The 22,010-nt window shown below is 32.8% G+C and overlaps 4 protein-coding genes across 8 annotated transcripts; 2 read left to right on the forward strand and 2 right to left on the reverse strand.

The window, feature by feature from the left end:
• Positions 1–129: 129 nt before the first annotated feature.
• On the reverse strand, positions 130–3,178 carry LOC115879746 (ATP synthase lipid-binding protein, mitochondrial). Of its 3 annotated transcripts, none has more exons than XM_030896724.1 (5): positions 3,072–3,178; positions 2,548–2,629; positions 1,885–1,983; positions 1,676–1,790; positions 130–716 (listed from the first exon to the last, which is right to left on the reverse strand). In XM_030896724.1, exons 2-5 carry the CDS (start codon positions 2,590–2,592, stop codon positions 553–555), a joined length of 423 nt encoding a protein of 140 aa, XP_030752584.1. In that variant the 5' UTR covers positions 2,593–2,629; positions 3,072–3,178; the 3' UTR covers positions 130–552. The 3 variants fall into 3 exon arrangements, with proteins under 3 accessions (XP_030752584.1, XP_030752585.1, XP_030752586.1); XM_030896725.1 differs by having other exon boundaries at positions 3,052–3,124; XM_030896726.1 differs by having other exon boundaries at positions 2,972–3,085.
• A 2,333-nt stretch (positions 3,179–5,511) lies between these two features.
• Positions 5,512–7,071, forward strand: LOC115879728. Its single transcript, XM_030896693.1, has 2 exons — positions 5,512–5,870; positions 5,927–7,071. Exons 1-2 carry the CDS (start codon positions 5,771–5,773, stop codon positions 6,751–6,753), a joined length of 927 nt encoding a protein of 308 aa, XP_030752553.1. The 5' UTR covers positions 5,512–5,770; the 3' UTR covers positions 6,754–7,071.
• Positions 7,072–7,113: 42 nt separating this feature from the next.
• Positions 7,114–9,887, reverse strand: LOC115879727 (putative nuclease HARBI1). 3 transcript variants are annotated; one of them, XM_030896692.1, is made up of 4 exons: positions 8,580–9,887; positions 8,288–8,495; positions 7,835–8,230; positions 7,114–7,754 (listed from the first exon to the last, which is right to left on the reverse strand). In XM_030896692.1, the coding sequence occupies exons 2-4, from the start codon at positions 8,402–8,404 to the stop codon at positions 7,227–7,229; spliced, it is 1,041 nt and encodes a 346-aa protein (XP_030752552.1). In that variant the 5' UTR covers positions 8,405–8,495; positions 8,580–9,887; the 3' UTR covers positions 7,114–7,226. The 3 variants fall into 3 exon arrangements, with proteins under 3 accessions (XP_030752552.1, XP_030752551.1, XP_030752550.1); XM_030896691.1 differs by having other exon boundaries at positions 8,547–9,887; XM_030896690.1 differs by having other exon boundaries at positions 8,288–9,887.
• Positions 9,888–10,001: 114 nt separating this feature from the next.
• Positions 10,002–21,995, forward strand: LOC115879729 (dopamine N-acetyltransferase-like). The gene is made up of 5 exons (XM_030896694.1): positions 10,002–10,162; positions 14,391–14,574; positions 16,262–16,458; positions 20,273–20,403; positions 21,680–21,995. Exons 1-5 carry the CDS (start codon positions 10,052–10,054, stop codon positions 21,906–21,908), a joined length of 852 nt encoding a protein of 283 aa, XP_030752554.1. The 5' UTR covers positions 10,002–10,051; the 3' UTR covers positions 21,909–21,995.
• The last annotated feature ends 15 nt before the right edge of the window (positions 21,996–22,010 follow it).

Consider the following 22,010-nt stretch of genomic DNA (forward strand, 5'->3'; position numbering starts at 1 on the left):
TTTTTCTAACAAAACTAAATAGATTAAAAAAAGCTAACCAGTTTAGAAACAGAAATATATTTTATTAATCACTATAGAAAATGAGTCACTGAAAAACAAAAAGGAAAGGACATAAAAATAAATAGCGTATATTGAAAAAAATCACAACTAAACAATTTTTATTGAAGATTTCTATTGAACTTCTGTACAATATGCATTATATGACGAGTCTGGTCTTTAATTCACCTATGTGGTTCTTTTTTACTGATCTCATTGTCCAACGAACCAGAAACAAATATATGATTCAAAAAACATTCTCAAAGAATGTCCCCAAATAAATAGTAAGCCCAAAGTCTCTATACACAATCATATACTTGTTCTAGAATGTTCTAATTACAATTTTTCAACGCCCTAACTTGTGTGCATGGTTTACATCGCGAATTTAACAATATTAGACTTACAAAAAGAGTCGAACGTGATTAAAAGAGGCGATATAAACTGTACAAACGGTAAAAAAATGAAGATGTATGGTACGTTATATTTAAATTTATTATTATATAATAAATGCCCTTCTTAGAAGGCGAACAGTAACAAAAAGGCCATCATAAGACAGAAAAGACCCATAGCTTCAGAGAGGGCGAAACCCAAGATGGCGTACGAGAAGAGTTGCTGTTTGAGACTGGGGTTTCTTGCATAACCGATGATAAGGGAGCCGAATACTGTTCCAATACCAGCACCTAAGACCAGAAATACCCAATTATACAAATTACTCATGTTTAATAAAAAGAAAACATTCTTCATGATAGTGCATATACATAAAAATTAAAATTTTCTTACCTCTAAACCACATGCAATTTTATCAGGTTAAAAACAAATACACAACACTAAAACACAATAGTGCATTTATGACATGATAATTTATGACAAATATGTGAAAAATAACTTTAAGGTTAGTGCAAAATAAATATTCTACAAAATAAGCAATGACAAGTTGTTGCAACAAAATTTAAGTGAACATTTAACACAAAAATGTCTGCCAAATAAATTAAAATATAGTTCATAATATGCCAAGTAGAGTACATAATTTTTCTCCATATGCTCTTAAATGTTATCAGATCTACACATAAATCAGAAAAAAATTAAAGCTTTTAGTGACTTTCAGCATACACATCTAACCATATCTTCACAAATAAAAAAAATATACATTTAAAAAACTAAAAAATCAGAGCTACAAAAATATCAAAACTTTATTATTTACAATGGCAGGACATTTTTTCTTAAAACTAGTCAGTTTTTGATGTAAAGACAATACAAAGAGCAAAGAGTACTTCAACATAAATTACTCCATCTTGACTTGAACAAATATTAAGTAATAATATATGTTTAAAGGGCAAATAGCATAAGAAAAGCTATCATGAGACAAAAAAGTCCCATGGCTTCGGACAGTGCAAAACCTAAGATTGCATATGAGAAAATTTGTTGTTTTAATGAGGGGTTTCTTGCATAACCAATAATGAGAGCTCCAAACACCATGCCAATACCAATACCTACAAGTTTGTGGTTAGGATGGGTTAGTTGATTAAACAATGAAAAAATGTTTAGCCACATTAGTTACATATTACATAAAACAAAAATCTAAATTAACACACAACATAATATTACATGATTCTTGCTAAAAATTAGACATGCAATTTACCTGAACCAGCTACTCCAACTGTGGCTGCTCCAGCACCAATAAATTTGGCAGCAGAGTCAATATCTCTGGAAACTGGGCTAGTTTGGAATCCACGGATAGCAGGCAAAAGACTGGCCTGATGAAATAAAAATACCAAATTCAGCAACATGTAAGTAGGTATAAAAATTATCTAAAACTACTAAAAAATAATATAAATAGTAGTAATTTACCTGTTTCTGTTGGTTCTGTTGTACACTTTGAACCAAGGATTGGCTCTGTGAAACGGCACTGCTCAGTGGCCTGAGGTACTGTTTTGAATTGTTAAGGATCTGTAAAAACCAAAGACAAAAATTATGTTATACAATCATGTTATACAATGTAGTAATCAATGACTTTAAGTCATATTGAAAAAATAGCATTTAGAAATAAAATTATAATAAAAAAGTATAAGAATTACAAGCAGATTAACAGTAATAATCTAATGTAATATTAAAAAAGCTTATAAATTAAGTAGGTACATAGGTACCTAATCCAATAATTGTCAGAATTTGAAACACATGTACCTTAATTATTATGTAATAAATTATTACTAAAATATTATATTGTATTTATCACTTATGCAGAGCATGTAAATTCAGATAATTATATAAAGATCCCCATTTTGTAAGAAGGTACAAAAAGGTCAGAAGAGGTTATGTCAAAATTATATAATTTATATTCATAAATTTTGTAAAAATATTTAAAAATTGAATAGAAACTCTGTTGGTTCACAATTTAATCGCTAATAGATTAAGAAAAATAGAAAAAAACCTGAATCAAAAAGCATTATGTAACTTGGCTCTGTTCTGGGCGTTGAAAATTTTCAAAAAAAAATTGAATAAATTGAAACTTACGGCGCTTCTGGCTGCAGGGGCTATCAGTCTGGCGGCGGCAAACATTTTTATTTATTTTTTAGTTGTTTTAAGGGTCTTGAGCCTGCAAAAGAAACCTATGTCACTTCACCCCAACGATCGAACAGCAACTGTCAAAAACTTTAGCCTAGCTAAAGTTCATGATATAGTTACGTAACTAAATTTAGATTGAATAACTATGAACTTGCTTATTATAGAGGGAAAAAGGTTGGAAATAATTCAAAATACTTTAAAATCTTCTTAATTTCCGACAATAAATGACAAAAGTAATTATATATGGAATTTGACCGAAAACATCAGAATGACAATGGCCGACTTTAGGTCACTCTGAATTAAATGTATTAAACAGTTTAAGATGATATTACATAACTTGGCACAAAGATTTTCACAGAACTAAAAACCAAACCTTTTTTCTCTTATAATTTCACACTTTTTTCGTTAAGATGGCACAAATCGGATGAAAAAACTGAAGATGATTTTACTCACTAAAATTTTCGCCGACTTACCACGGAACAGTGTCGTAAAAAGTGACACGGACAAATCGGTCCAATGATCGGAATGTGCAGTGAGAAAATTTCTGTCAGTGATCGAGCAGGAAAGGAAGTACGCTTGCGCACACGTGATCTTACCGCAGAATTTTCCACACGGACCAGCCTTGATTTTTCACCTAATTTTAATACATCTACTACATCATAGATGGCAAAAAGGCGAGAACATGAAATTTAAAAAAAACTTTTAAAAAAATCATTTTTAATGCGTTTAATAAAATCATTGCATAGCAAAAGAAATATAAAATCAAATATTAAATATTTTTTTTAGGTGAATTGTTTTAAATTAGAAGAGTAACTATAATTTGATTAAGTATTTAAATCATAAATCATATTATAAAAAACAATCTACTTTTTTATGTGTTTTTGTGTTTTTGAAACCGTAATTTGCTCATTAGCAAATTTTATATATTTGAAAATATATTACTGTTAATATTAAACTTAAATTTTGACTATAAGCTTTGTTCCAACGACGGAAAGAACCGTACTCGGTACGGTAACGCTTCTGCGCAGTGGAGAAAAAGCGTTCCAACCACGAGAGAATCGTTTAGTGAACGATAACTTTTGCGTTCCAACAAGACTTGTCACCGTTAAGCTTGTCGCCCACTTGGCCGTCACGTCCCGTCCCGTTCCGGCCCGTCAAAATACGGATAGGATTAAAACCATGCAAATGAATAGACTACCGCACATTAGCCCGTCACGGCACGGAACGGCGAGTCCGTCGACGGAACAGATTCCAGCTCTCCGACTCTCCCCGTCAAACGACGGTCCGTGCCGGGACGGGCCGGTCAACTGTACGCGCGGAGCCGGCCGGCCGGCGCTGGCCTGCATTAACTTATGGAAGCCTTTCGATCGCATATATGTTTTGCAATTATTTTGGCAGTTGTTATTGTTAAGTCCGAGAAAGCAGTCCTAAGAAAAAAATTAGGGAAATTAAATCGTTAAATAAATGATGGGACTCTCCGCGTTCAGTCCGCTTTTGATTAATGGGGTGGACCCACATTTTTCTCTTTATCTTCTATTTATTTTCTTCTTCTTCTGCCAAAAATGCGGCCGCTACAATAACTTCTTCATCAGAACTGCTGCTTTCACACATAGTGACTCTGTCACTGCTACATGTAAACTAAAACAAAAAGATCTTCGCAACATACGACCGCGACGTGACGGCTTGCCGGTTTCCTGCGGCAAAGTGGGCGACCAAGCTCTCCGTCGCCTGCAGGCGACGAGCAGCTACGGTCCGTGCTGTGCCGGACAAGTGGGCGACAAGCTTTAGTGAATCGATTCCGGGACCGTAATTTCGATACCAGCCTGAAAGCAAGAATCATAGGGACTGACATGCGCATTAAGAGTGTGTCAGCAGATCACTGATTTTTTCTGGACTTTAAGTTCCTTTAGCCATTTCTCTTATTAATTTTAACAGTTTATGTTAAATGTGTTTAATGTTATTTTGACGACGCTTTGAAGCTTAAAGTTTTATTTGATGTTTATCGTGCATTTATTTTAAATATTTCTCTATTTTTGAACTATGATGAGTGACGAAGAGGACCGCGATATCGAGTCTTTGTTGGATACCAGCGAAAATGATTTGAACGAATGATTCAAACGTACAAATATAAATAAATCTCCCCCCAATTTATTAATCATTGTCTTATAGTGTATAGTTCAAGCACGTAAGTACCGTACGATCGAGAAAAAACGGCGTCCAGTTGGCTTGGAAATGATGATCAATGCCATTCTCCATATAACTTTACATATAAAAAATGACAGAGCAATAGCTTAAGCCGTTTTTTTTTGTTCGATTATACGGTATATTACTTATTTTGAATCCCTTAGATAATAAAAATCGTATAAAAAAATCTACCTAACTCTTACATCTAACCAATAACAATAACAAAAAATAAGGTTATGAATTGGATTCCAGCGTCAAAGACGTCACTGCGGCCAGGACGAATTCTAAAATCGATTCCCAAACCGTTCCAACTGCATTTAATTTTGGTATAGTAACGGAACTGTCCAAGTCGACACATGCGCACAAATTCGATCCCGGCGATACCAATAACCGTTCTAGAACGGTCCTAATTTCTGCGTTGGAACAAAGCTATAATATCGACCTAGTTGATTATCAGTTTGTTCGGGAAAGAGAAGTGTCTAAATATTTGATTTCTCAGCCACTCAGCAGCTGACCATCCCTAAACGCGCACCACTAATAAGTACACAGAAAATACATACCAAACCTGTGTAACAAACCCATCCCTTGATCATATATAAATAAATATCATTTTATATGATGCCCTTATTTTAACTAAAGTTGACTTTGGTTCGGTTTGAAAATCTGTGAATCTGTGGTAAAATGTCATTTTTGTCATGGTTTGTCATTATTTATAATTACTAAATTACGCACGTTTTTATTCTCACCGATTAACTCACCGATGTATCAACAGCGAAATTTCGATGTTTTTAATCTCATCGATGAAACTTCGGTGAATTCCATCGATATGTTTTTAATGTCATCTGTTATTTATCGGTGAAAATACGATTAGCCATCAAAGTCATCGAGGTTCAAGTGCGATGAAGCCGATTTAAATTATAATTCTAACCTCAAACTGAGAAATAGCATTTTTGACGTCTTGTTTACATATAAATAAATATTTTAAAAAATGGGAGATAATGATGAACTAAAAAAAGTTAGACTACACTATAATGATATTCTTTTTGATGTTCAAGTTGACTGTGAAACTTACGGTCACTTAATTGTTGGTAAGTAGAGGGTAAAAAGTGACTTGCTTTTCTTTGATAATATACATTCTTTGCAGATGAAAATATTCGAAATGAATACGCTAAATCAGTATACGAATCAAATTTCATGCCATTTAATAATGCAGGGCCAGGTTCAAGCCAACAGTCGTTTATAACTCCTACAGATAATTCTACAAAAAGTTTATCAGACGAAATAAGCATGGGATTATCATGGAAAGATACACCTGGTACTTCATATGACCAACCAATAGAGTCTTTCAAATGGGACAACAAGTCAATAAAATTATTACTAAATATAAGGCTTTGCATGGAGAAAGATTTTTGCACACCTAGTTGCAAAAAAAAGAAATTGTGGGACAAGGTGGCAAATGAATTAAATGAAGTGCTAGGATCCCATCGTGTTACAGGAGATGCATGCGATTCCAAATATAGGAACCTGTTGGGAACTTATAGAGTAAACAAGAGAAAGCAGAATACAACGGGGGAAAGTGCAATAAAGTGGGAATTTTTTGATACAATGGATGAAGTTTTAGGGCACAAAGCTTCAAGTGCTCCACCAAAAAATTTATTAGGCAGCAGTATGGAATCAACTTCTGCAAACACTTCGGTTGACATTCAACAGAATTCAGATGAAGATGAGACAGATTTTGAAACTAGTGATTCTTATGTTCATCCTAAGGAAAGCAAGAAGAAAAAAGAAAAAATGTCAATAAATAAGTATCTATCATTGAAGTTTGAAAAAGACAAGGAGAAACAAAAACAACAAAGAGAATGGGACGAACTAAGGTGGCAGGAAAGAAAAGAGCTTAAATTGAAAGAAATAGATGCTATAAATAATCTTGCAGCAGCGATACTAAGTACAAATAAAAACAAAGACTGTTGATTCATTATTGCTACTTGTATTTTATACTTTGTTTTCAAAAGATGAAGAATTGTCTTTTTTAATGTTTGTTTTCTAGTTTAGGATATTTCAAAATTTCCTTAAAAAATATATTTCTTATGTTTGTTTGTGCTCACAAAGAACATTATTTAAGATTGTTCATGTTTTTAAAATAAGTATATATTGTTTATATTTCAGTTTTTGCATGGCATCTTTTTGTAGAGAATTTTGTTTTATTTTATTAAAGGCATAATGTGATATTAACAAGTAAATTGTTAAGAATTCTACTGTTATTTTTGAGAAATATACTGTTGATTAGTAGAGTTTGTCTTTTGCTGTTATATGAAAATGAAAAAATCCAAGAAATGTTTACAAAATTATATTTGCTGAAAAGTAACTATGATACAAACCCAACATTAAAATTTAACAAGACATGACTAAAAAATTTAAAAAAAATAATAAAAACATCAATATTTTTAAAAATGCTCTAATTGCACAGTAAGCTGTTCCCTCTTTTGTTTAGCTCTAGCATTAATAACAATATTTTCTAATGGAACACTATCAATATCTTGTTCTATAAATTCTTCCTCTGCCTCAAGATTTTCTACCTGGTCTATATTTTCTCTAATTAAAATATTATGTAACATGCAGGTGGCTATTATGATAAACTTAAAGTACGAGAGATTTTGGATATTTAAAAATTTTAGTCTTCGCCAAATCCCTTTTAACCTGCCAAAGGCTTGCTCGATAACTACTCTGGTACTGCTTAAAATCTGATTAAATTTCTTTTGCTTTTTAGTCAAATGGCCATTATCTTTATATGGGACCATTATAAAGGTTTCTAAGGGATAGGCTGTATCTCCTAAAAGATGAAACTCTTCCCCTAATAAGTTGGTTTTTAGTTTTTCATAAATGGGAGATTCCTTCCACATTCTGCTGTCGTGAGTTGAACCTGGCCATCCACAATAGATATCTGTGAATAACATTTCTGAGTCGCAAATACCCTGGGAAAATTATTAATTTAAAAAAAAATATTAAATATTCTATAATCCATAATATTCATTTAATATTAAGTGTTACTAACTTGAATTAACATAGAATGTGTCCCTTTCCGGTTATAATAAGAATCATCACCTCTTGGTCCGTTAATTAATATGTGTGACCCATCTACACAGCCCACAACATTAGGAAACGATAAGTTTCCCCGTAAGTTGTTAAAATCTAGTATCTTTCTTCTTAAAGATACTGCATTTTGTGGCCATATTATGTAACGATCTCGAGCAGCATACATCCTTTTCACTGTTTGTATAAATATCGTGTGGGCATGACCTCGACTTAGACCAAATCGGTCCGCTATTCCTCTAAATGATTCTTGGTTTGCAAGAACCCAGAGCGTCAACAAGAAAGCGTGTTCCGGTGACACCGATGGTTTTGTAATATTTAATTTTATTGGTTGGAGTTGTAGGTCTTCCAACACCTTCTAAAAAAGTGAAACAGATACAAACTAATATACTGTGATTTATTTATATTGTCTTACCTCCACAACAGTCCTCGTAAGTCTAAAGTGTGACTTAAAATCCATGTCACAGTATCGTGGAACAACTGACAAAATATAATTTTCAATCTTCGCATGCTTTTTTGGTTGGTTTCTCATGAGATGGATTAAGAGTAAATCTTCATCCGATGAACTTTCTTGTTCCTCGCTGGACGAAGATGCCTCTATAACTTTTTTAACCAATTGTACACTGCAAATCATTGTTTAATGTTTATTCACAACTGCTTTAACAAGTAACAACCATAGATAAAGATGGTATATAACAACAACTCACTCTTCCACAATAAGGTTATTTATCAAAAAATTATTATGTTTTCCATTTTCCAATGATGTTTTGGATATTTCTGTCAAATGTCACAAATTTAATCCGAGTGTTTTTCTGACAGTAAAATCCAGCGGTAGTTTCCGATGAATTTTGATGACGCAGTAGGAATCGTGTACTCACCGCTGATGAGATTCATCTAAGAAAACCGCTGAGAATAAAAACGTGCGTATTTATATTTGTCAAGCATTGTCAAGGTTTTTTATATTTTGTGGATTATTTTTATGGATGGCTTATAAAAAAGGAGATTTATCGGCAATGGACATATTTGATATTTCCTGAGCCTAAGATCCTGAACTACACATACACGAAATTAAAAGTGAATTAAAACGTGCAGCGAATACAAATATTTTGGAAGTGTTATAAAGGAAACATAATATGAGAATACATAAAAGAAGGAAACTCTAAGAAATACATACACAGCAGATATTAACAAGGCAAAAAAGTAATTGGTTTTTTTAACCCTCTCCTATGGTCAAGTAAAACATCCATCCAAAGCTAAGAATTTGCAAAGCTATCATAGAGACAATTTGAATATATGGTGTCGAATGCTGGCAATATATGGGTGAGGTGATGGGAGTAATACTCCAGGACAAAGTTTATAAATAAGTGAATATGTGGTTTAAAATTAAATTCTGACAAAAGAAATAAATAAAACCAATCAAAATTGAAAATCCACGTCAATCCAAGAATATTTTTTCACAGCCACTGTACCTATCAGCGCAAATTCAATTTAAACCTAATGTTTTACTTAAATACTGCCACTACCCCTCCCAGACTCAATCTCTAGATCTGCCACTGGGAGGAAGAATGACAAAACTGAAAAATATTGAGGTCAAAATGCATGATATGGCAGAAGCTGTAGGAATCCAATGTGAACTATAAAATCCATTTGATTTTAAAGCAAACCACTATCTTAGTGTGGTCTGTAATTATGAAGGGCTTAAGCCTCCATAATTATAGTTTCTAGCTTTCATAGCTATAATGTAATTTTTTAAGATTCTGCCCTTACTTTTTTGAAGTGTTTTTTTTACTTTGTGTTTTCTTCTTACTGAGCTTTGTGATACGCTTGTGCAAAGGGAAATATGCAGCAATTTCTTCACCGGCCCTTACACTGTAAAGTTCTAAGACGGTTCAGAATCGGTAATAAGAAAAACCAGAACTAAGCTATTATAACTCTTGTTCCAGACAAATTTGGTTTGAAAAAAGCAGCTCCGGTTCTCTTTTTACTAATAAGCAGCAAAACATGTGCATTAAAAAAGATATGATATTATGTTTAAATGCAATAAAATTTTTTTATAAATTTAAAGTACCTACCTAATTATTGCAAGGTAAATAATATCTATGCAAATCTATGATAGCATTGAAAAGTCGAAAAATTTACCTGATATGCCATTTAAATCAGTGTCAAAATTTCCGTGAAAATGTCATCCCATTTCGGCCATACCATTCTCAAAATTCTCAGCAACCACACACCGAGCAAAGCCATTCTTCAAGATTTCAAACGAACATTTGCTCTATTTAAAACAAGGGATGTAAGTTTTATTCTTTTAACTCTTAATCGTCAAAAGCTGTCATGAAACTGAATTATAGTTGTTATTTAAGTTATTATTAGTAGTAGACTTCTTGGGTCAACTTGCGTTTACTTGAAATCAGTTACGTAAGAAATATTTGTTTATTTAGTATTTGGAGGCCTTTGCGAATAGTTATGTCATAAAAAAATATCTGCGGAAATGCATCCTTTTCGAGTTTTTCAACTTCAGAATAGTTGAAATCAGGGCTACTTTAGAATAGCAGAAATCAGGGATTAGGGCTACTTAAGTTTAGATTAAATCATTTATGTCAGAAATATTTGTTTATTTAGTACTTGGAAGCCTTTCCAAATAGAAAATCAGGATTTTTTTTCTGCGGAAATACATACCTTTCAGTTTTTAACTTTAGAATAGCTGAAACCAGTTACATGAGAACAGGTTTCTGTTTTTCATTCTAGAAATTTATCCCAAACATAGACACGCAAAAAACTTCATGCGGAAGTGTACCATTTTCATTTATTGATAAAATATTGTAAAATAAAGCAAGATTTGAAAAGCAATCGGTAATTGGGGAATCCGTAAACAGACGCGTTTAGCTTGCAGCGTGTTTTGGTTTATTTTTGTTTATTTTCCTTTTTTCTCGGTACCGTGTTCAGATCAGAAGTGAACTGATTTAGAGCGCTTGCACACACACCGGCAAAATCGGTGCCGGAGCCGGCGGCGCCGTAAAAAATATACAACAATGTACCGGGTAGCCAACTAAGAATGGACGCCGGCTGTATCTCAGAAACTACTTATCGTATAATTTTGGGAAAAAAATTCTAATAAGTAAATCGACCAAGAGAAATCGCTGGAAATTATATTCAAGTTCGAAAAATGTTCGCTAGGGAGCGTTTCTCTGATAGCCAATCAGAAAACAGGGTTTTTCTTAAAAATATGCAGGTGAATAGATATTTTAAATATTACCATTATAATCATCGAGAAATTTGTAACTTTTTTGATATAGAGTATTTTGCTCTATCTCATAAAATAAAGTGGTGGGGGAAGGTTAAACTTGCTTTTATTAAAATAAGGGTAACTCTGGTTTTGGTTAGGCGATTTAAACAAACTAGGGCTCGTTTACAGTACATCTGCTGGATCTGTGTCTATGAAAGGAATGCGGACAAAAAACATTTAAATAAACAGCAATATATTTTATACGTCGATTTGACGAGTGCGTCACCGCAAATCGCTCCGCCCACTCATTTTATTGGCTACTTGCAAATTTGTTGAATTTTTATTGATGGGACGCGTCGTCTATTTTTTTTACGAAAAACATCGAGAGAATATCGTTTCCCCTCTCACGGATACCCCGTAGCTACAGAACGGACAGACGCACTGTAAAAGAGCTTTTTTTTCTTAATGATATCCAGTATAAATTTTGTTTCCATAATTTTTTTCGTGGTAGCTAGAGGGCGCTGTTTGACATCATAACAGATATTGCGCTTTTGCATTAAAAAATTAGATAGGAGGCTATATTTCTCTTTGCACAGTTAAATAGAGCACAAAATTTCCAAAATATCAGCGTAAACCGCAACTTTCTATCTTCTCTCTAACCGGAGATATTAAGAGAACAAATCATGTTAGGCTGCCGTTTAGGATTATATGGTCTAAAAATTATAATAGTAGGCTAAGAAACAAAAAGAGGTAAATTCATTACGTCAAAATATCAAAATGTTTAAGTTCAGTTTTCATGCATCCAAATTTCGGGCGTTTTCTTAAAAAAAAATGACGTCATAAATTTTTAAACGTGTTTATGTAACATCGCCCATCCATATAATTTTTACTAAATTCTTGATTAATTATACGTAGGTAGGTCTCCGAAAGCCGGACTATCAATAATTTTATTAAAATTTCTAGGAATTTTGTGCCGCCATATTGCTTCTACAGAAAAGGCCGAATTTCGTATGGCTGAAAACTCAGGGTTTATTTCATGTAACGTCATTTAGTTACTAATCCAAGTTTGTCCTTTATTTCACTTGTTTTCGTTTTTTATCTGTTGTTTGTGATTTATTATTATATTATAAAGTTTATGTCGTTCGGATCACTTTTCATATAGCACTGAAGGTGCGAATCTTAACAATATGCACTACTGGTCTAAATCTACCCTTGATGCAAGTAGTTTAGCACCAAGACTGTTAGTCAGTAAATGTTTAGGCAAGAATTCTAGGATGGCGAATGACCGGGACTGGACTTTTTTAATTATCTGAATAAAATTAACTATCCATAATTTCTAAGAGATGCATTGCCAATTTTATTAGGGATCCATCATGATAAAAGTGCATTTGTTGCAATTTCATCAGCATGAATAACAATTAAATGGTAGGTATTAAACTGAAATTAAAATCTATGTTTTGATATTTTGACGTAACCAATTTACCTCTTTTTGTTTCCTAGCCTACTACTATAATTTTTAAACCTTATAATCCTAGGCGACAGCCTAATATGATTTATTTTCTAAATATCTCCCGTTAGAGAGAAGATAATATTATTATTTGCGCTATTATTTGCGCTAATATTTCGGAAATGTTGTGCTCTATTTAAATATGCAACGAGAAATATAGCCTCCTATTTATTTTTTTTATGCAAAAGCGCAATATCTGTTATGATCTCAAACAGCGCCCTCTAGTTACCACGAAAAAAAAATTGGAAAGAAAATTTATACTGGAGATCATTAAGGAGGAAAAGCTCTTTTAAACGAGCGCTAGATTGTTTAAATCGGCTAACCTAAACCAGAGTTATCCTTATTTTAATAAAAGCAAGTTTAACCTTCCCCCACCACTTTATTTTGTCAGATAGAGCACTCTATGTCAAAAAAATTACAAATTCCTCGATAATTATAATGGTAATATTTAAAATACCTGTTCACCTGCATATTTTAGGGAAAACCCCTGTTTTCTGATTGGCTATCAGACAAACGCCCCCTAGCGGACATTTTTCGAACTTGAGAATAATTTCCAGCGATTTCTCTTGGTCGATTTACTTATTAGAATTTTTTTCCCGAAGTTATACGATAAGTGTAGTTTCTGAGATACAGCCGGCGTCCATTCTTATATAGTTGGCCACCCGGTACAAGAGAGATAATACAACGTCGGGAAAACAAGAAAGCTGGTTCTTTAATATATCTTTTGCTATGCTCTACTGACCAAAGTGCTACTTTACTACTTTCTTATGAAACTAAATATGCTACACATACCTAATGTGTAAGTTTGTCCTAGCCTCCTTAGTTCCTGAAATACAGGGCGAATTTGTGATGCGCAGTAGTGAACAGATGTTGAATACAGATATGGGGATGCGCAGCAGTGAACGCAACGTCCACCGGCAGCCAGACGGTCCGCACTCTGTTCAGGAGAGCATAGCAAAAGATATATTAAAGAACCAGCTTTCTTAAAATTCTCTCTCGAAAACATTGCTAGCTCTTAGACTATAAGTAAAGCAGCGAAATGGTCATGGAAATGGAAATATAAAATGACACCAATCAAATTGTATATCCGATGCATGAAAATGCAATAAATTTAAAAATTGCTTAATTTTCTAAGCAATTTTAAGCAAGAGTTTTAAGCGATTGCAATAACCGAGTGATAGTTCGAGCTAAATATCACTCATATTTAAAAATACGGTTTTTCATCCGTCGCTTGTTGTAAGTACTCGTTAACGCCAAGCAGTAAGTTGCGTGCGCAGTGATGAATGGCAAGTAGCAAGCGGCGAGCGATTCGCTTGATCGCTTGATTTAGTTTATTTCAAAGCATTGTCAATGTAAAATTTTGTCCCTCAGATACGCATCGGATAAATATATATACGGCGTCGTATAAATTTGCTAGATAACAGCAATGTATGTAGAAAATTCGCTCGGCTTTTTATCGAGTATGTCACATTAAAATCGGATTTCAATTTATTTCATTCTAGGATCGCTTGCGTTCGTCGCTTGGTACTCGTCACTTGCATCGCTCGTTTATAATCGAGCGATGTCGATTATTTCAATAATCGAGTACTCGAGCGAATTTTCACTGGAGTTATCCCATCACTAATTTATACATTCAATTTCAAACGTGGTACTAAAAAACGGAGGAATCGTAATTGACAAGTCTTTAGAGGAACGTTCCGATATAACATCGCAATTGGAGTGTTCTAATGAAAGAGAGGTTGCACTGTATTTACATTAAAAATCTAACCATGATTTCTTCTATTAAAGAAAGTCAAAGAAATATCTCCGTATATAATTGTCAGAGCTGACAAGGATGAATATAATGAAGTCCTTAACGTTATGCACGAATCTTATTATCCAGAGGAACCGACTTGCTATTCGTTAAAAATTGCTCCCAATCCAATCTTAGATGAACGAGCCATGAAAGCAATGGAAGAAGGATTTACGTTAGGTAATTCTTATATAAAAGTTGAAATGCTGTAATGTCATTGGTATATAATATAATTACTATAATTAGATAGATATACCGGGTGCGTCTCAAAAGTGGCTCACCCCTATAACTTTTTTATTTTTTCATATAGAAAAACGGGGTTTGGTTTGCTAGTATATGACATAAATTTGGATTGATTGACATATTCAATTGTCTTCGGTCCCTTCCTGTTTCAGCGGAAATGACTATAACTTTTGATTTTTAAATGGCACCCTCGGTATTTTTTACTTTATTCGATAGAAAATGACATTCTGAATAGAATAACATGTGTTAACTTGACATTTTCGCTTTAAAAAAATTGTATTTTAAATTTTAATTTAGAGGGCCACGACTATGTTAAAAACACTAATTTTTAATTAAGAAGCCTTGGAAAAATAGATTTGATCGTCTAATGTCAATTGCCAATTTTTTCAAATGGGACGAGGGTGGTTCATTAGCACATGTGGAAAAAGCGTTTTTTGCGAATAATTTGAAACCACACACTTGGTATTTTGAGTCAAATTGTCGTTATGAACCGCATGTTACAATTTCAAATAAACCATATGCGAAAATGTCAAAAGATGACATATATGATATGTCATTCTATTCAGAGTGTCATTTTCTATCGAATAAAATAAAAAAATACCGAACGTGCCATTTAATAATCAAAAGTATAGTAATTTCCGGTGAAACAGGAAGTGACCGAAAACAATTGATACGTCAATCAATCCAAATTTATATCATATATACTAACATACCAAATCTCGTTTTTTATATGGAAAAATAAAAAAGTTATAGAGGTGAGCCACTTTTGAGACGCACCTGTTAGTTCATATCAAATAAACTTTTACTCACATGATTAAGTTTGACCGGCACAGTGTTGCCCACTTTTACATATTTTCTTTTAATTAAAATATTTTAAGAAACAAAACTAAGTTAATTATAAATATACAGGGTGAGTCGTAAATATTTTCGGGGCTGGTAGATCTCAATAAAAGAAACATATTTTCTCTTTACCATTTTTCAGATAAATCCAAAATAACCGAGTTATTTATGTTTGAAAATTTTAAAAAAATTGATCTTTTTTGAAAACATTTTGAGAGCCACCGGATTTTTTCTGTATTTGCATCCTTTTTAGTGCCGTAATTTGGCCGTAACCATGGAGTAAAGCCGTAACTATGGTAATATCAAACATTAAGGGGCAGTTCTAAAAAGTTTTCGAAAAATATACTGGTAAATTTAAAAGAAAAGTAAGATTTTCATTTTTTTTTGCGAAAAAAACCTCATAGACGTGTTTCTGGGGTCGAAATATACCACCCCTGAAAATATTTGCACTTATTTGAGACTCACCCTGTATAAACAGTTCTTATTTACATCAACAAAACTCACCTTCTTAACAGAACTTAAGGGACATAAAGGGCCATTACATTCTAATAAAGTTTCGATGAGTTTTTTACTGCTATTAAGCTATCTTGTACACTTCGCACTAAAAGAGGTTCTAAAAAGAACAATGTTGACTGCAAGATGTCCATTGTTAGCAACAACGAATTTAAAAATCGCGCCCTCGATTACGTAACTAAAAGTTTAATGGGTATCAAATATATGTTGTATGTGTATATTGTATGATATCTTTACTGTATTCTGATGTACAAAATCATTCTGATCTTAGTGGCGAAATGTAAATACAACGGATGTATAGTCGGAGCTTGTATAAACGAATCGACGAGTCCCTGGGATCCAGAAATGGAAGAAAAACTAGCTTGTGCCGTGAAATGTGATAAGCTTAAGAAACTGCTTATGTTTTATGCTTACATGATGAGAGCTCCAGATTTGTGGAGATGCTTAGGTGTACAGAAAGTATATGAGGTACTGTATCTGTATATGAGATTTTTGTGTCCTTATTTTTAGGGTTCCGTACCCAAAGCGTAAAAACGGGTACCTATTACTAAGACTTCGCTGTCCGTCCGTCTGTCACAAAGGTCTATCTTATGAACCGTTATAGCTATACAGTTGACATTTTTACAGATAATGTATCTATGTTGCCGCTATCAGAACAAATACTAAAAATAGAATTAAATAAATGTTTATAAATAAAAAAGTACTTTCACTAAACATTATCTTTTAAGTAAGAATTTTACATAGAATCTTTCAAGTCCTCGGTGGCCGCGTGGTTTAAAGCGTTAGGACTACGCTGCTATGACGTTGGAGCCGTAGTAAGGCAGATTCGAATCCTAGTCAAGGCGACTTTTTTTTAATCGTTTTTTTTTCAATTTTTACATATTTTTACATATTTATTTTTACTTTTTACATATTTATTATTGATTAATACAATTTTTTTTCAGTAATGTGTTTCTTCATTTTTTGTTTAAATTACTTATACGCGCATTCAAAATTTTAGCTATATCGGAAAAAAAGATTTATAATAATATAGTCTCTAATGTTGTATAGACAATGAATGGTACGGAACCCTTCGTGCGCAAGTCCGACTCGCACTTGACCAATTTTTTTTATTGACTTCTTATTTATTGAAAAACCTGGCTTACCCGGCTAACTTCCTAACCGCCTAATTGGGAGATCTTTTGTCAAGCTTGTGGTACGGATGACTGATTGGCTGAATGATCTGAAATGATTGAGACCAATGAACTTGAAAGTTGTCATTTTTGTTTACATTGCGATTCAAGGCTTTTCTATACAGGGTCCAGCAATAGTGCGTCGGGCACCTGTAGTTCCTAGAATATAAAACTTGAATTTTGTTTAAGTGCAAACCTAAAGTATGTACGAGGATGTATTTTAGGAAAATTCCACACCTGTAATTTTTAACCAATCAAAACGTGTTTTTTTTTTAGAAATCACCATGGCAACGGATAAATTTTAGTGAAACTTTTTTCCTTGTGGGCACCCAACAGCGAATTATACTGGAAATTTTTTGACGTTAATCTGTTATAATGACAGAATATCTTTTTGAGAGTCTGGTTTTTATTTGTTTACATGATAATTTTGATACATTTCAATTACAAAACTGAGATGAAAGTTGAGATGAACTGCTTCCATACGCTTGACTTCGATTTCCTAGTATTCGCGGGTGTCAACTGCTTAATCTCCTGGGGAATATTTTCTTTGCTTTCATGACCGAAGAATAACTTCTTTAAGATTTTTTTTAAGCCGTGCCGCTTGACAGCTTCAAAACTGAAATAGTTTTTAGGTTTGGGTCATTGCCTGGAAACTTATATGGTGAAATTTTGATAAAATAATTTAGTACACGGTATGTCGCTAGTGGTAGGAAAAATAATTTTTAGTGGTTACTAGTTTATTTGGTTGCCTGTGATATGCATATACAGGGTGTTTCCTAATTAATCTAAAAAATAAAAAATCGTTAGAAAACGGATTAAGGCGGGCTCTTAATAAGTATATTTATTTTTTTCTCGACAACCGTTTGATGAACAAGAAAAACTCAAAAGATAAATTTTGTTGAAAAAGGATGGCCAGTCAAGAAAAAAATATATTTTCTTTAAAAAAGCAGTGGTGTACCATTTATGTTAAGCAAAAAAATCGATTTTTTAAACTTTTAACACCCTGTAGATCAGAAAGGAAGTACTTTAGACCCAATGGTTATATAAAAATTGTTTTCAGAACTCATGAGGAATCACACCACAATTTTTAAGACTAATTAGAAAACACCCTGTATATTGTCAACTTGACAATGATTGCTGATAAATCAAAAAATACCTTTTCAGTGAAACGAACCCGATTTTCGTAGGAAAAATTTTGGTTTTTATTGAATTTGGGCCTGCGTCTGCCAAACCAAATACCGGTATATTTTTTAATTTTCTATCTATCTAAATTTTAAATATCATAGTCAGAAATAGTTTTATTATTTATTAACTGTAAAAATGGTATACTTATAATAAGTTTTATCAAATATTGTGATTTTATTTCTACCTTGTAGTCAAAATGTATTTTTAATAAACTGTAAAATATATATATTCTTATGTTTTATTAAAATTACTCTGATATACTAATATATCAGTGTAACTTAAAAAATAAATCCTTTGAATTCAAATATAAACATAAAAAATATTTACTGCAGAAAAGGCGAAGGCGCTAGTTTAAACATAGTCTCTACTAAGAACACGGAGGGGCGCTTTGGCCCAAAATTTTACTATTAAATTTCATATCTATCTTAATAAGATCTTAATAGAAGATTTTCTTTTATCTATGGTTTGGGTCTCACTTAGTTGTCATAGTAACTCTGATAGTAACTAAATAATCAATTCGACCAAAAATCGAAAAATACATTTTAATTATTTGATTTTCAAACACAATTTGGTGTGGAATTTTCTTACCGAATTATTATTAAATTATCCCTCGTCTTTGACTCGGGATAACTTTCAAAATATTCATGAGCTCGAAAAAATTTCCGGAAATAATTTGACCTCTAGTGGTATTACTAGTGAAAATATTTTAATTTCTATAGGATTGTTCAAAATAGTGTGAGTGGATCGGGATGATTTTTTTAAACGGAACACCCAAGAAATATAAGGTATGCTATGAAATCAAAACTGTGCGAGGTATTTACTTTCGATGGTCTATACTTACTTTGGTATACTTTCGTAATCTTAAACCATACAGGGTGTTAAAAATTCTAAGCCAAACCCTCTAAAATATAAAATAATTTTTCTTATTAGATGGAGAGTTAAAAAATGAACATTTTTTGCATTTAAAGTATTTCAAATTTTTAATGGTTTTGCAGATACACGCAGTATTATTTCATATGGCTGTTTCAACGGTAAAATGCGCGAGAAAAATCATTGAGTAGCTTTGATAAAAATTTACTGTGGAAAATTCCATATGAAATATAAAACCGCGACTATCTGCGATATCGTTAAACATGTTGAAACACCCTAAATACAAAAAATGTTAATTTTTTAATTCCCCATCTATTGAAAAATAATATACAGGGTGTTTCATTAAAAAAACGAAGAAAAAATATTTTATATTTTAGAAAGTTTGCCTTAGAATTTCGAACATATATTTTAGAAAGTTTGTCTTAGAATTTCGAACATCCTGTATGATTTAGGATTAGGTACCATATTTATAGCAAAGTAAGTATAGACAATCTAAAGTAAATACCTAATATAGTTTTGATTTCAGGGCAGTTCTTGTATTTGTAATAATTTTTAGCCGACCTTTCCAACAGGTATGGTAGGCTATTAAAGATCGGCAAAAAAAGTTTTTTTAATTTCACTCAAAATTAGTTATTTGGGTCATAAATGACCTAAATACAAAATATTTTCATGGTGTCTGTCTGTCTGTAACACGATAACTCAAAAACCGCTAAACCAATTTTAACCAAATTTGGCACAACAATACTGCGGCACTCGAGAATCTGGCTATTAGTTTTTGGTGGGTGGGGGGTTGTTAAGGGGGTATGGGAAGGGGTTAAAATTTTTAAAAAATCGTAACTCCAAAATTACAGTAGCTTTTTAAAGTAATAGTTTTTTACACTTAAACAAAATTCTCAAGTTTTTTTATTCTAGGAGCTACAGATGTCCGACGCACTGTTGCCGGACCCTGTATATTTCGATATCGCTATATGAATGTGTGACATGACCTATCAATTGCGGAACATGCCGGAGTTTTAAGCCTAATATATGTTTAATTAGTTTTATTATTCTTTTAGATGTCTTATGCTTTTGTTAAAAGATCACACCGAAAGAAAGGATTGGCGTATAAGTTACTCAGCGAATCAAAAAGCTTAGGAGCAGACGCAGGATTTCCTGTTGTTCGATGTGATGCAACAAATATTTACACGTAATTTCTTCTTTTTTGACGTTAGTAAAGTCTGTCCTACGGTAGATTTCGACAGACGACATCCAAAAACTGACAGACAACTGTAATTGTCAGTTATTCTCTTGATGGACAGACTTGTTTTTTGTCGCCGTACTCAAAACAATTATCGCATATTTGAATAAAAATAATTATTACATATTTCTAAATAAAGCATGCACTTTTCTGCCTTTCTCTTGTGAGTTTTTTAGGATAACCGGTGTAACTAACTGACATGTAATTTTTAGTCGACCGACTATTTAGTCGCAAAAGTGAAAACAATACATTCTTATGGAGCCGATCGGCCCAATATTTGATTACATTGCGTAGCCTTAGGCTATGCGGTGACAGGCAATTTTTAGTCGGCCGACTATTTAGTTGCATATTTGTAACCAACATATCCTTATGGAGCCGTGCTCACATGCAATCAAATAGTCGGCCGATCGACTTCATGAGTATGTATTGTTTTCACTTTTGCAACTAAACAGTCGGCCGACTAAAAATTACTGGTCAGCGGGTAGGTTTATTGTATCGAATTTCCCTTCACAGTATCCATACTATTTAAAATCGTAAGTCAGGGAATTCAAAGTGTCTTGTTTTTCAAGTTAATATATTTTTTTTTAGAAAATATGCAATAATTCTTTTCAGTAGTTAATTATAGAGTCTCAAAAGTGGCTCACCCCTATAACCTTTTTATTTTTTCAGATAAATAAACGAGATTTGGTGTGTTGTGAATTTGATCGTCTAAAGTTTTTAGTGTCTTGTCCTGACCGGTTAAAATGTGCTCAAATCGTATTTTTAATCATATCTCAATTTTTTCAAATGGAACAAGGGTGACTCATTAGCATATTTGCAAAAAGCATTTTTTACGCTTAATTTGGTACCACACACTTGATATTTCGGGCAAAATTGTCGTTATGATCCGCATTTTACAATTTCAAATAAATCATTTGCGAAAATGTAAAAAGTTGACATATGATATGTCATTCTTTTCAGAATGTCATTTTCTATCGAATAAAGTAAAAAAACACCAAGGGTGTCGTTTAAAAATCAAAAGTTATAGTCACTTCCGGTGAAACAGGAAGCGAATAAAAACAATTGAATACGTCAATCAATTCTAATTTATGTCATACACTAACATACGAAATCTCGTTTTTTTATCTAAAAAAATAAAAAAGTTATAGAGGTGGGCCTATATAGAGGTGGGCCTTATAGAGGTGGTTTGAGACGCACCCGGTATATTATTGTGTTGTAATTTTAGGGCAAAAATTTGCGAAAGGTTAGGAATGAAGAAAGTAGCAGAAATACCGTACTGTACCTACCTGGACCAAAATCTAGAACCCATTTTCAAACCGCCATGGCCTCACGAAGGTGTCAAGATTTTTTGCGATTGTTCTCCTCAGTTTCACGAAATCAACAGGAAAATTCAGAAGAAAAGCAACATTTTTGGCTTTAGAAAAAAGAGCAAAGAGAAAGAACAAGAAGTGTGAAGAAAAAGAAGTATTAAATAAATTGCATACTTGTTTATTAAGCGATCATGTAAAAGTAAAAATGTGAATAAAACTATTTGAAACCATTTTGTTATGAATGTT

This window comes from Sitophilus oryzae, unplaced genomic scaffold, assembly GCF_002938485.1.
Source record: "Sitophilus oryzae breed Bouriz unplaced genomic scaffold, Soryzae_2.0 scaffold_1586_pilon_pilon, whole genome shotgun sequence".
NCBI classification, from domain to species: domain Eukaryota; kingdom Metazoa; phylum Arthropoda; class Insecta; order Coleoptera; family Curculionidae; genus Sitophilus; species Sitophilus oryzae.

What these genes read in the sequence shown, in the direction of transcription:
- LOC115879746 (XM_030896724.1), bottom strand. Translation starts at nt 2,592, where the DNA reads ATGTTTGCCGCCGCCAGACTGATAGCCCCTGCAGCCAGAAGCGCC. An exon ending in CCCCTGCAGCCAGAAGCGCC is followed by an intron (nt 1,984 to 2,547) that starts GTAAGTTTCAAT and finishes TGGTTTTTACAG; the next exon opens with ATCCTTAACAATTCAAAACA. An exon ending in AACAGAACCAACAGAAACAG is followed by an intron (nt 1,791 to 1,884) that starts GTAAATTACTAC and finishes TTATTTCATCAG; the next exon opens with GCCAGTCTTTTGCCTGCTAT.
- LOC115879728 (XM_030896693.1), top strand. Translation starts at nt 5,771, where the DNA reads ATGGGAGATAATGATGAACTAAAAAAAGTTAGACTACACTATAATGAT. An exon ending in TTACGGTCACTTAATTGTTG is followed by an intron (nt 5,871 to 5,926) that starts GTAAGTAGAGGG and finishes CATTCTTTGCAG; the next exon opens with ATGAAAATATTCGAAATGAA.
- LOC115879727 (XM_030896690.1), bottom strand. Translation starts at nt 8,506, where the DNA reads ATGATTTGCAGTGTACAATTGGTTAAAAAAGTTATAGAGGCATCTTCG. An exon ending in TTACGAGGACTGTTGTGGAG is followed by an intron (nt 8,231 to 8,287) that starts GTAAGACAATAT and finishes TCACTTTTTTAG; the next exon opens with AAGGTGTTGGAAGACCTACA. An exon ending in CACATTCTATGTTAATTCAA is followed by an intron (nt 7,755 to 7,834) that starts GTTAGTAACACT and finishes TAATTTTCCCAG; the next exon opens with GGTATTTGCGACTCAGAAAT.
- LOC115879729 (XM_030896694.1), top strand. Translation starts at nt 10,052, where the DNA reads ATGTCATCCCATTTCGGCCATACCATTCTCAAAATTCTCAGCAACCAC. An exon ending in CTCTATTTAAAACAAGGGAT is followed by an intron (nt 10,163 to 14,390) that starts GTAAGTTTTATT and finishes CTTCTATTAAAG; the next exon opens with AAAGTCAAAGAAATATCTCC. An exon ending in GATGCAACAAATATTTACAC is followed by an intron (nt 20,404 to 21,679) that starts GTAATTTCTTCT and finishes TTGTAATTTTAG; the next exon opens with GGCAAAAATTTGCGAAAGGT.